Here is a 12,579-nt window from a genome sequence, read left to right as displayed (position 1 = left end):
TGGTTTCATTACACGACATCATGTAATTTGACATTTGGCTTTACACAGGTGAAAATATAAACGCTGTGAAAAAAAGTTGCTTTGTAGGTTATTAGGACACACAACCATTCTAGTAAACAATATAAGCACCGGCAACTTAGTCAAATTAAACCTTATTTATAATAAACTATTGTCCGGTATTGTGGTTTTCTGTGCAAAACCTTTTTAATCGAGAAATTGTAAATCACAGGTCCACAGAGTCCATGTGAACGGACAGATATAAGGATGGCAATTGTAGCTGATCACCTAGGACTTAGCTGGACAGGTAAGCTTTTCTGCTTTAATATTGAAATCCATCTTCGCTATTACATTTTCAGGTGTTCTTTTACTAAAAGCCACAGCAAGGCCACATCAGGCTCTCCCAAATTCACAATGAGCCCAGTATCCTAAAACATGCAACACGTTGCTGGGCAAAGATGCCTGATAGGAAATAACTGCGTAGAATTATCCCATGGTCTTGCAATAAATCAAACTAACTCAGAGGGAGAATAGCTAAAATGTCTCTCCTCTCAAGATGTTCACCCAAGGAGTTTAGAGGATCTATCTACTCAGGCTTAGGGCTGCCTCTGTATCTGGACGGCAGTATTCCCAAACCCCTGGAGGTTGCAGGGAGCCCAGCAGTGCCCCAGCAAGTTGGTGCCGTGTGTGGGGTTGCCGAACTCTACGCCCGCCGTACCTGCGCGCGTTGATGGGCAGAGCTGGCCCTTCGCGGGCTTACAGCTGCAGCAGCCAGCTCTCCCTGGGCAGAGGTGATGACAGCACCGGTGCTGAGCTGCACAGCGAGCTCACCAAGGACTACCAGTCACCAGAAAAAGATGAAGATTTTATACATCGGTGATGATGAGGTAGTCTCCATGGAGCTTTTTTTCACCATGTTTAAGTGGCTTACTGGGTATAAATACGATAATAGCTCACAGAGATGATAGAAATTCAAAGTTATGCCTGTCTTGGGAACTTAAAGTATGAGTATATAATGCCATGTTCATTGTTATCTGTAAAGTTTGTGTCAGGTAGTTTTGTTGACATCTGTGTGATCTACGAAAGATAATATTTTTAAGCATGTCAAGATGATTGAGGGATTTGTGCTTTGTTTGGTGTTTTTGTTGTTGTTTTCTTTTCTTTCTTGCTTTTTTTTGTCTTTATAGAACTGGCAAGAGAACTGAATTTTTCTGTGGATGAAATAAATCAAATCCGAGTAGAAAACCCAAATTCTCTTATTGCTCAAAGCTTCATGTTATTAAAAAAATGGGTTACCAGAGATGGGAAAAATGCTACAAGTAAGTTTAAGTAGTTACTTTTGTTGTTTATAAGTTATAGCCCATTTCATCTGTTGCCTGCTCTAAATAGGTTAAATTGAAGAAAACATTATGAATGTCTTTCATAAACCACTGATGGGGATAAAAAAGTTTCAGGTCTATTTTTACCAGAAGTCAGAAATGTGTCATATTTATTCAGTATATATGCAGAAGGAAATAATCTGTTCTCCATATCCCAAATTGATGGGACAAGTAATGAACTTAAATTCCAGTAAAGGAAATACTAGGGAAGACTTTCCAGTAGCAGGGAACGTGAAACACGGAAAGAGGCTGCCTGGAAAAGTTAGGTAGTCTTGCGGTACTGCAGGTTGTACGAAAAGACTAAACCGCCTTCTGTGAGGAGTGATGGAGACACTGATTCTGCACTGATTCTGCTGATTTTATCTGTGCATTTCGCTTGAATTGCTCAAATTGAAAGAGAGGTTTTGATTTTTATATTAGGTCAATGGTGTTTGTTACTGTTCTCTAATCTGCACACTCCTACACAGTATTTGAGTCTACTTTGATCTCTTTCACCATAAAGTGATTTCCAGTATTACTGGGTTCTCACAACAAGATTACTGTAAATGACATTTCACAATGTACTGCATGAATAGCCTTACATGCATTATTACCTACATGGGGCTACCTATTCATTTTTACACTCCTTTTACGCTCCAGTAAAGGATATTTTGTTTCAGTAGTAAGTAAATATGTTCTTTAAGAACTCTCTGACCTTATCCTTTGTGCCTTTTGTGTTGTAATATAATTATTCTTGGGGGCAGGGAGGAAGACTCTTAATAGATGTGTATCTTGAATAAGTAGGCAGCAGAATGACTACTTAGAAAATTGATGGGGTTTGCTAGAACCAACGGCATTGGGACAGAAACATAGGCCAGCAATTTATAATTAATGCAATGTGAATGTAACTGAGAAGGACATTTACACAGTTCTGCAACACTGAACTTTTTTCTGACATGTCTTATTTGTTTTTCAGCTGATGCCTTAACTTCTGTATTGACAAAAATTAATCGAATAGATATCGTGACCCTGTTGGAAGGACCAATATTTGATTATGGAAATATTTCAGGCACCAGAAGTTTTGCAGATGAAAATAACGTTTTTCATGATCCCATTGATGGTAATTGAATTCCACGGTCATATTTAGTTCAGTGACGTGTCCGATAGTACAATAATGTTGTATAAAGTAGACTTTAAAAAAAGACAGTAAGTTCTACAGCAATAATTGGTTTTAATATGAAGGCTTTTTCCTCTCCTAAGGCACACTCATGGTATGATACGTGAGTTGCACATTAGAATCTCAAAGAATAAGCCCAGGATCCCACAAACATACTCCTGAGTAAGCTTGTTCCCACCAGCCTCAGTGTCAGTTGACAAGACCTGAATGGTTTTTTTCCTGCAGCAGTTGTGCTTTGAGGCTTGCCCATGTATATTTTCAATGTGCTTGGTATTACATGCTTTCCAAGTTACCTGGAAATACATATATTTTTTGGCTTCCTGTCTAGATAGGTGACAGTAAGAATACTTTGAAGAGAAATAGAAGGAAGAACAGGGATAAAAAGAAGTGCTTAGCAATTGCATAGAGTAAATTAATGTGCAATTTACTACCAAGCCTCTTCGAGACAAGTGAACACCAATTACTTTATGATTTTTCACTTGGACCATTTCTACAATGGCAGTAGCAAAATAAGAAAATGTTTTATTAGTGCAGGAGAGAATCTCTTTTTCAGTCTACTAATGGGTAAAATTGTGTAATAATTTTCACATGGAAGCTGTACCAACTGAGAACAGAATTGTGCAGGTTAATTTTGAGCCAGATTAAAAGGATAAAGGAAGTTCTGCTTGTAAAGCAGAATTGCCAAAGGTATACTTATTATTTATCAGTATGTTGAAGATGCTAAAATGTTGTTTTTTCTTCTTTTAAATGTTAGTTAACAGGCACTGGGTTGCTACATTCTTTACTTCGATTTTTGTCACATGTATTATAAATAGCTCCTTAAGATTTTTCTTTTGTAAGTAACGTTTCCTTTGCTTTTTGTAATTTGTTCAAGTGTGTATTGAACTTTCTCTGTATCTTAGTAGGATTTTTTTTCTTTAGAGCATATAAGCAAAAGGTACCTCCATTATTGAACAGCACTGCTGCTCATTGAATCATTGCATTACAGAAATAATTTTCTGTTGACATTTTAAGAAAGTTGCTCTTGAAATGTTGCTTGCGCCTTTTAATAGTAGCATCAATGTTTTTATGGAAAAAAAAAACCAAACGCTTCTCTGCAGTTGCTTTCTGTCTCTCCTCTTCTCTGAAACTTCCTCAAGCTTCCTTTCCTCACCAAGACCAGACCACCTTTGCCTTTCTCTCGGCTGATTCAGGAAAGAAAAAAACCAAACCCTGTCAATGCACCTCCCTTTGCAGGCAGCACAATGTCAAGCTAACCCCACAGCATATATTTTTTTTCCTTTTGTAGGTTACCAAACCTATTATTTACTGGAAAGCCAACTTCAGATTTTGTTGTCATTTTCATGTGTGTATTCAGTTTAATCGTTTTGTATGATTTTCCCATGTTTTCATCAATTTTTCTTTTCTCTCTTTATTTGATCAGTGTATCTGGTTGTACCCATGTCACCAAGATCGCCTCACTCTCCAAGATCACCGAGATCTCCTTACTCACTGCAGTCCTCTCACCTGTATAACTTTACTGTACCTGAAATATTCATATAGTTCTCCCTTATTGTGTTTGTGTTCTCTTATCCCTTTGTTAACTTCCTTTTTTAGTTTTTTTATCCTGCTGTGTATTTAGATTTACTATTCTTTAGCATCCTCGTTAGGATCCATTTCTGTTCCTCATTCTTTAACTATTCCATTCTTTGTGGCTCCTATGGTTAAATTGGAGATATGTATTAGTAGCATTGTGTTGCTGGTATTGTATATTTTTATATAAAGTATATTAAAAATGTGGACCTGTTTTAGAAATAATACCTACTGACAGAAAAGTGGCTGTCCTATGTTATGATCTACTTCTGTCTTTAAAATGTATTTATTAAACTTCCAAATTTAAAAAAATAAAAACTGGGAAAGAGAGATTTACACAATATGGCTGCAAGAGATTGTATTGGATATAAAGGGACAACCACCCTTGTCCACATTTGATTTATTGCATGCTCATAAGACAATCTGCTGTAGCTTGAAAATGTTAAAATGGCTGCAAAAGCAATTGCTGAAATCTTTACAGAGTATATACAAAATAGTCAAAAGTACTGGCTTCACTGTACTGTTCACTGGCAATACTCATTTTTTGTTCCATCTGTTTAGGACAAAGTAAAGAACTCTATCAGAACTGCATGTGTTCTTACACACCTGTACCTCCTCATATGTTTCATACTTTAAGTAATTCTTGAATCATTTGACATTTGCTTATTTGTTGCTCCATGCTTCATCCCAGTCAGTCCAAATGTGCTGTCTTCCTTAGGTTATCCCACCATTCAAGTGGAACTGGAAACTCCCACTGGGTTGCGCTTCGTGCCGCCCACCCCTTTCCATCAGGACGATTTCTTTAGCGACACCTCTAGCCTAGAGTCACCCCTTAGAACTCCCAGTAGACTGAGTGACGTGTTAGTGACCTCCCAGGGACAAGTAGATGGTACAGCAGCAGCACCGCCAGTGGTGACTGAAGAAGACACTTCACTGGACGACAGCAAACTCGATTTCTCAGTGCCTAGAGAAGGAACACCTAAAGATAATTCCATAGGTGAGAGCGAGTTGGAGGAAGTGGACCTTAAGGATTTTCCGCGGTATCTTGGTAGTTATGGCGGGATATCAAAAGATGCTAAACAAAGTCAGAGTGAAGAGACTAGTAAAACAGGAGTGAGGACTGAACAGCCTGAGAGAGAAAAGTCTGGTACTGATGAGGAGGTGACGGAAGAAAAGCGTAAATTTCTGTTTGAGGACATTCATCTGCAAGAAGGAGCTGAGTCTGAGGAGATGACGGAAGAAAGAATATGGTCAATTCTTAAAGGTGTTCAACAAGCAGAACACGAAATGTCTTCAATTACAGGTTGGCAGCCTGACTCGTCAAGTGTCACCGAGCCACTGACGTCGGGACGCAGAATAGGTGGTAGCCTGCTAGATCGCTTGGATGATAGGTGAGGATCTTTGAAGAAAGAGAGTGTGTGTTTATGTGTGTGTGTGTCTGTGTGTAAGCAAGCCTCCCCATGCTGCTTTTACCTCCAGGAGCAGTGCTGAGGCTGCTCTTCTGCTACTCTATGAGGATATGTATATATGTGTATATGTATATATACACACACATATTTAAAAGAAAAAATAATGGTTGACTCGATTTGGCCTCAGACATATTTGTCTTTAAAAATGTATATTTATCAGGTTTCATTCTTAATACAGGTATTTCAGAGTTAGTTTATATTATGTTTGGAGGATAATACTACTTTTCGTGTTCTTTATCTTGTGTATTTCCATTTTTAATTAATATAAGTGATGCATAGATGTAACTGGAATTGAGGACTATAAAACGCACATTATCCCAAACCAGGATACTACATTACTCTCATTTTTCGAGCACCTTTTTAGCAGTCATCCTTTCATTGCCTCTCTTTGCCTTCGCTCAGATAGTCGTTACTTTTTCCATAAGCCAATTTTTAAATTGTTTTTATAACACTTACTTCAAGCGTGTTATGTCATGCTGATTTACTAGACTTTGAAAGAGATGAGTTACAAGGCATAAGAAGGTAAGAATGGTGGTACCAAATCCATCTAGCCCCGTATGTTGCCTCCCAGCAGTGACTGCAGAGGATGCTCGGGGGAGGAGGAGAGTGGACGTACACACTGTTTTCCTCCAGTACTTTCCCAGGCTCCGCTCGCTTTCAGCGTAATGACCTGCTGAGATGGATGCTTTCTACATATTTGTCCTCGATGCATTTCTCTTGCATGAGCTTTTCCAGCCTCCCCTTGGACCTACTTAAGCTTTCAACATTCACAATATGTGTTGGCATGTGCAGCCTTACTGGTACCCACTGGGTGAAGAGCTCCTGCCTGCCTTTGTTTTGAATGTGGCTCCCATGATTACTAATTGAAGGAGCCAGGTCTGCATGAGCTGTAAATCAGCAGAGAATGATTATCTGCAGAGCGATCATTTCTCTGTCAGCATTTTACATCCTTTGCAGCTTTGACTCAGGATGTTTTAAGGTTCCAGGTAGCATTAGATACTCTGTTAGTGAATCCAGTGGGAATTTAGCCATTGATTTCAGCAAACTGATTGTCTTCCAGGACTGTAAAGCACTTGATCTACTCCTGATGTGACTTCTGTTCTGTTAAGCAAGCATTGTTATTCTGCTTTTTATATTGTGTTAGATTAGTAAAATAGATCACTTCTAGAAGTAAAAGGGCTTCCTTAAGAAGATAACATATCCGTTTCTAACTAGATGAATTCAATTTGCTGTCTTTTATAAGAGTTTTGCCAGCAAATAGTTATAGTGTTTTCATGTGTACTGTCGTAGTGCTTATCTGAAAGCAAGAAAAATGCAAAAGAGAAGAAAACCGTGCATTGGAAGTGCAGGTTAAACCTGTCCGTAGGTAATCCGAGGCAAAATTTTGGTCAGCTTTCTATTGTGGAGTAACCTTCCTTGCCTTTGGCTTTGTGTATTATTGAAACTCCACACTGTCTAAGGATTTATTTTTAAACCAATACTTTTCAAAAAGGCATGACTTACCTGGATAAGATACTGTAGTTAGGGGGAAAAATAACATTAATTATTTGATCGTTACTGGTAATTGCACGGTAACAGATACTTTCATCACCTCCTTGGTTAGAGAGCAGGTTAAAGAATTAGTGCCTCGGGGATTTATCTTGTGATTATACAAGGGAAATGGTAGGTTTTGTTTATTTTTCTTTCTCTTTTTTTCCTTCCCTCCCTCCAAGTGGAAGGGCATTAACATAAAACATTTGGCCTTGTTTCCAGTGTTCACCATATTCTCGTTGCTTCTGAAGAGATGCCATGATGCAGAAGACAAGGCTCTTAAATAGATTGATGTTTGCAAGCTGAATTTAAAATTTTACTTTTCGCTGTCTGAAATGTATGTGCTAAGAACGAAGGCTCAGTAAAAGGTGCTTTGCCCTTCTGCGTGTGATTTAAGCGCTGACTGGCTGTCTATTCTTTTTTTCTTGCAGCTCGGACCAATGTAGGGATTCTGTTGCCTCATATGTCAAAGGAGAAGCGGGGAAGCCAGAAACAAATGGAAGCCTATCCGAATCCACAGCAGAGGCGAAAACTAAATCCTACATCCAGGAATCTTTAAATGATGTGGGAAAACAGAGTGACAAAGAAACCCTGAAAACAAAGCCACAAATTTCAGCTGCTACTGATGAGCAAACGTTATCATCAACAGCATATCAGAAATCTTTGGAAGAGACTAGCAAGCCAACAACAGAAGGCAACAAAACATCTGTGCCTGTCAGTGTGAAGAAGATGAGCTGGAGTGCTTCTGAGGATGGCAAGCCAAGAACAAGCATCCAAGAGGAGGAGGGAGCAGTAATGTCTGAACAGAAGGTACAGTATGTCCTGTAATCATTAACTGTGAGGAGTCCTTACTGCTTGACATATTGCTTGACACAGTTTTTTGTTAAGACTTGTAATGTTGTTTGTGACAGGGTTTTTCTTTTTTTATCCTTCTTTATGCCTTTTCTGTTTATCGCTGAATTAAGAGAAATGGAAGTTAGTGGAAATTTCTATTCTGTGGTGTGAACAGAATGAGGTGGAGTCGGGGCAGGCAGAGGAGCCAAGCAGGGCTGCATAATCCTCTGCCTGACTGGCCCTGAGCCCTGGAAGAGGTTAGAGCGGCTTCTGGGCTCACTGTCCCGCATCGCTGGGGAACAGGCCCCTTTCCTGCCCTGACGTACCACCTGTGCAAACAGTGCCACACAGCTCAGCTGTCCTCCATCTGTTTCCAGTTACGGTGATGCCACTGGTTTGCCCTCTTTTTGTGACACCGAAGTGAGCAAAGAGAGATAGGGACTCTTCGGCCCCTGTCCTGCTCCTTGTCCCCAACACCCCTGGCATTTTTTTTTTTTTTTTACTCTGTTAATTTGCAGGAAAATAAATTTCGGGTAATATTTAATCTCCTCCTTATGTTTTTTGTTTCACGGCCTGATTCATCCCGACTCCAAAGCGCATCCAGCCAAGAGGAATCAAAAGATTTCCGAATGTGTAAAGCTCTTTTCCAGGTGGTGGCTCTTTCTTAAAATACTGCGGAGGGGCTCCCCTTTGTTTCTGCCTTGCCCAAGCTTGCACAGCCTTAACTGCAGAACCTCAGTTATAAGTTGTTTTCTGATGATGAAGATTTTAATAGCTTTCTCAGTTGCTTATGTTTATTTCCCAGAAGCTTAAAAGTAAAGTTGATTCAAAGAATGGCTTTATAGCCCAGTCGCTGTGTGCATCTCGCACCCCAGCAGCGGGAGGGCTGCCACGGAATAGACCACAGGGCCGGCAGGGAACCAGGGCGAAAGAGGGAATTGCAGAGTTTCTTCTACATTCCTCTCTCTGCTGAGATTGTCTTTTCCTGGGCGTAATACAGGAGGAGACTGTAACTTCTGGAAGCGAGGTGTTTCAGTAGAACTGCTTATACATGATACAGCTGTTTTTTTATTGTAGCACAATCAAAGTGTTGGCTGTGGTAGGCTGCAATAAGTTATTCAGGTTTAAATTAGTTCATTTTAAACTATTCTTTTGATTATACAACCAAGAGTTCTTTTATTAGATGGTAACATAATCAGTCTCAGCAGTTACGCAGCATATGATTGTTATTATCTTGTTATTAGTTCGTGACACAGTTGAAGCAGCAAAGATCTTTCCTAATGTTCACTAATTACTGGAATACTTTAAAAAAATGTAAGTAAGAGCCTTCTGCAAAGGCAGTTAAAGGCAGATGGCAGTTCCTTTAGTGTCCATAGGCTTTGGCTCAGACCTTGGGCTGATATTATTATGCTCAATTTAAACGCAGGGACAAGCGTGGATGCACGCTGTACTGTTCTAAGGGTGTGCAACAGTGCTGCGCTTCCCCCTCTGGATTCCCATCAGGAAGAAGATAAGTCATCATCCACGTTTGTGTTCCCTTTACTTTTGGATATCCCGTCTGGATTGGGAAGAATAAGCATGTGCTTTTTGCACTACTTTTGCTTTATTGGTAAAGGGTGATAATCTTATCTTCTAAATAACAAGTCTTTTTATAGACATGATCTTTGAATACAGTGATATCAGAAAATAGTGTGATTTCTAAACGTGGGTCTCTCACAAAGCCTGGATGGGTAACCATTTGTTAGAGTGACAAGAATTGCTTCTAATACCTTGTTGATATTTCTTCAAGAATATCTTCTAATCTAACCTAATCTGAAGTCAGTTGTTTAATTACTAACACAGTCCAATTTGTGGTGAGACACTTCATGTGCTGTCATGAAAACAGAAAGAGAATTTCAACTGCAGTCTTCCTGCAAGGCGTTCTTCAGAAATGCTTCATAAAGAGAAAAGTATGGTAGAAACAGATTTATTTCTATGGAAAGAAAGGGAAAGCAAAATAAAATTACTTCCCAAAGAGATTTTTTCTATGACCCATTGGGAAAGAGCTAGGAAGCAATAGTCATCTACCTGCAGGGTGAGGGCTGCGTCAGTGTTTTGGCACACAGTTTGCAACAAGAGATAAACTCAGACAATTGATATTGGGCTGCTGCCTGGTGACGTGGATGAAACTAATTGTCGGTCTCATCCCAAGCCCGCATAAATGCCCAAAAGCTTACAAAAGCAGTGCAGTGACAGTGTAGGCCATACAGTTCTCTACAAATGCTCAAGCATCAGATTCCAGTAATGGTTTTAATGAGAGGAGCACAGCACACTTCCTCTGTTATCCCAAAGAGGGTGATGTCCAATGCATGGTTGAGGTGACTGTCGGTGTCAGAATTCCAACACAAATAAACCACTTTAAGCTGCTTATTAGTAATAACTCTTCCTCCAAAACATTCATGCCCTCTGGGAATCTTCTGCCTCTTCTTACTTTTTCAGGATAGGGTTGGCTTATAATTTTTTTTGTATATATATTTGGCTAGTGTCAGAGGACAGCAGGAGACTTGACATGCAGATGAATACTGTCATCCTGCCCTAACTGCTTTTTGTTATATAGTCCTTTTTCTCCTCCACCCACCTATGCCTACTCTTACTTTACACATCATTTCTGAGAAATGCTTCTTGTTTGGGATGTCTTGGGCCAGATTCAAAAAGAGAAACAGAAATGCAGTTAGCAATCTCCGCTCTTCATGACTTTAAAATCAGTTTGGGGCTGTCATTGAGTAATTACAGAGAAAATTTTCAACTTTCTCTATTCAGAAAAAGGTTGGTTCAGCCAAACAGTTTTGTGAGAAGGGCCTCTGCCCTGTGTCCATCACACAGGTAGGTATAAAGCCCTTCACTAGGCGTATGCACACAGAGCTGCTTAGCCCCAAAGCCGAGGAGTTCCTTGGGTTTTGGAGGGGAAAACACTGGGGCTCTCGGAGGGTGCCAGGACGGAGCAGACGCCTGCATGCGGCTGTGGCACCTCCCGGCACCAGGCTGAGACCAGCATCAGGCTGTTCCCCCTTGCCCTGAGCTGATGTCTACCAGTCCCTTCTTAAAAAATGCAGAATGATTGTACTTCACACTACAATATTGCTACTTAAAAGCAGATAAATACTGAGCAGGAAAGCCATTTGCACGGAGAAGTTCTTCAAAATGCTGATTTGTAATCTTCTTTGTGGGGGTGCTCCACTGAATCTTTCTGTGTGACTGTTGTCTTTCTTTATGAGGGAATTCACTCCCATACCTTCTGAATCCGTACAACTTGTTTGAAACATTAATTTTTGAGGAGAAAAAAGCAAGCAGTAGTGACAAGGTTTTTTTGTACACAAATTTTTTAACAACTATGTAAGATTTAAAAATTCCGCAGGTCAGATGCATTCCAAATACCAATTTCTAAGACTTAAGAACTGCTGAGATATTCCATCCCTGCTATACTTATCAAGCTACAGCATGCCAAGGAGCAGAAAGGCCTCCCCCCACCATATACTTCAAGAGCAAAACTGCGAGTCATTATGTACATAGTAGAGACAGGAAAAACACTGTCCATGATAACCTCTGTTTTCTTCCCCTCGTCCTGATCAGCATGTTCTGTCTTGCAAATGTGCTGTTCAAATGTACTAAAACTGCATTTATTAGGAATGTAGTGACAGTGACAGTGAGATTGAGAGTGATTCGAGCTCAGATGAAGAGCAGAGAATTACTACAAGAGTTTATCGACGGCGGTTGATTCTGAAGGTATTTTGTGATTTGCATTCCTGAGGCGATGCTGGCATGGACGTGGGTTTGGACTGCTGTGTCAGAGTATCAGTTTTGCATACTGGAGTCCCTCTGGTAGTGTGCTTTCCATTGCCAGTATGTATTTATAACTGAGTGCTAGGTGGTCTTTCCTTGCTTAACCCAGAGGTTTACGGTTGTCTTCTGCTGGAAAACAACTGTGCTGCATGGCATGTTGTGTCCTTCACTGCCACTGTTTTGCATGGCATCTTAAAGACTACAGCTAGATGCAGTGTGTTGGTCTGATGTAGAGCAAAATGAATTGCAGACAGATATGGGTGACAATTTCTTTCTTTTTTTCTATTTTCTTAAAAAAAATTTGAAATTGCAGGAGTGTACATGAGTGGGATATAGGAGACTATGAGCCGTGCACTCTGGTTGAAACTTGTGGTCATAAGTGCTTAATGTGTTCTGGAAAACCTCCTCAAAACAGCAGGTGATCCTGATTTAAAACCTACCAACGATAATGAGAGTCTTTGCATTGCTTTCAGTAGGCTTTATTTAGTATATTTATTTACAGACGGCCCTTATTTACAGCACAATATACTTTATATACTGATAACAATGGCATAGTCATATAAATAATTGCATTTGCCCTCATATTTTTTGTTGTATGGTCATGTAGTATGGCATTATTTGCCTGCAGCATGTACCATAAGAAAATAATTCTGCATTGGAAACCATTATGCTAATCCCCCAGGATTTATTAGATTCTTATTAGAAAATGATGTGGTCAAGCCATGAAAAAGGCAGCCAGCCACCATAGTGCTATTACAGCACTAGCTGAGTTTGCCTGAGATGTAGTTGTTACTTTAGGAATGATGTGTGACACTGATGGCGA

General features: G+C 39.9%; 1 protein-coding gene across 2 annotated transcripts in view; it reads left to right on the top strand.

The window, feature by feature from the left end:
• The window catches only part of ANK3 (ankyrin 3), a 204,911-nt gene that overhangs the window by 182,465 nt on the left and 9,867 nt on the right, over positions 1-12,579 (top strand). Inside the window, exons 39-44 of one of the 2 annotated variants that reach the window (XM_075717237.1) lie at positions 230-304; positions 1,185-1,316; positions 2,332-2,475; positions 5,408-5,495; positions 7,535-7,913; positions 11,601-11,699. In XM_075717237.1, the coding sequence (XP_075573352.1) occupies positions 230-304; positions 1,185-1,316; positions 2,332-2,475; positions 5,408-5,495; positions 7,535-7,913; positions 11,601-11,699 (917 nt within the window). The remainder of the gene's footprint in view (positions 1-229; positions 305-1,184; positions 1,317-2,331; positions 2,476-5,407; positions 5,496-7,534; positions 7,914-11,600; positions 11,700-12,579) is intronic. The other variant, XM_075717238.1, reaches the window with a different exon arrangement.

This window comes from Pelecanus crispus, chromosome 10 (assembly GCF_030463565.1).
Source record: "Pelecanus crispus isolate bPelCri1 chromosome 10, bPelCri1.pri, whole genome shotgun sequence".
Lineage (NCBI taxonomy): Eukaryota > Metazoa > Chordata > Aves > Pelecaniformes > Pelecanidae > Pelecanus > Pelecanus crispus.
This window is presented reverse-complemented; position numbering and strand designations above follow the sequence as displayed.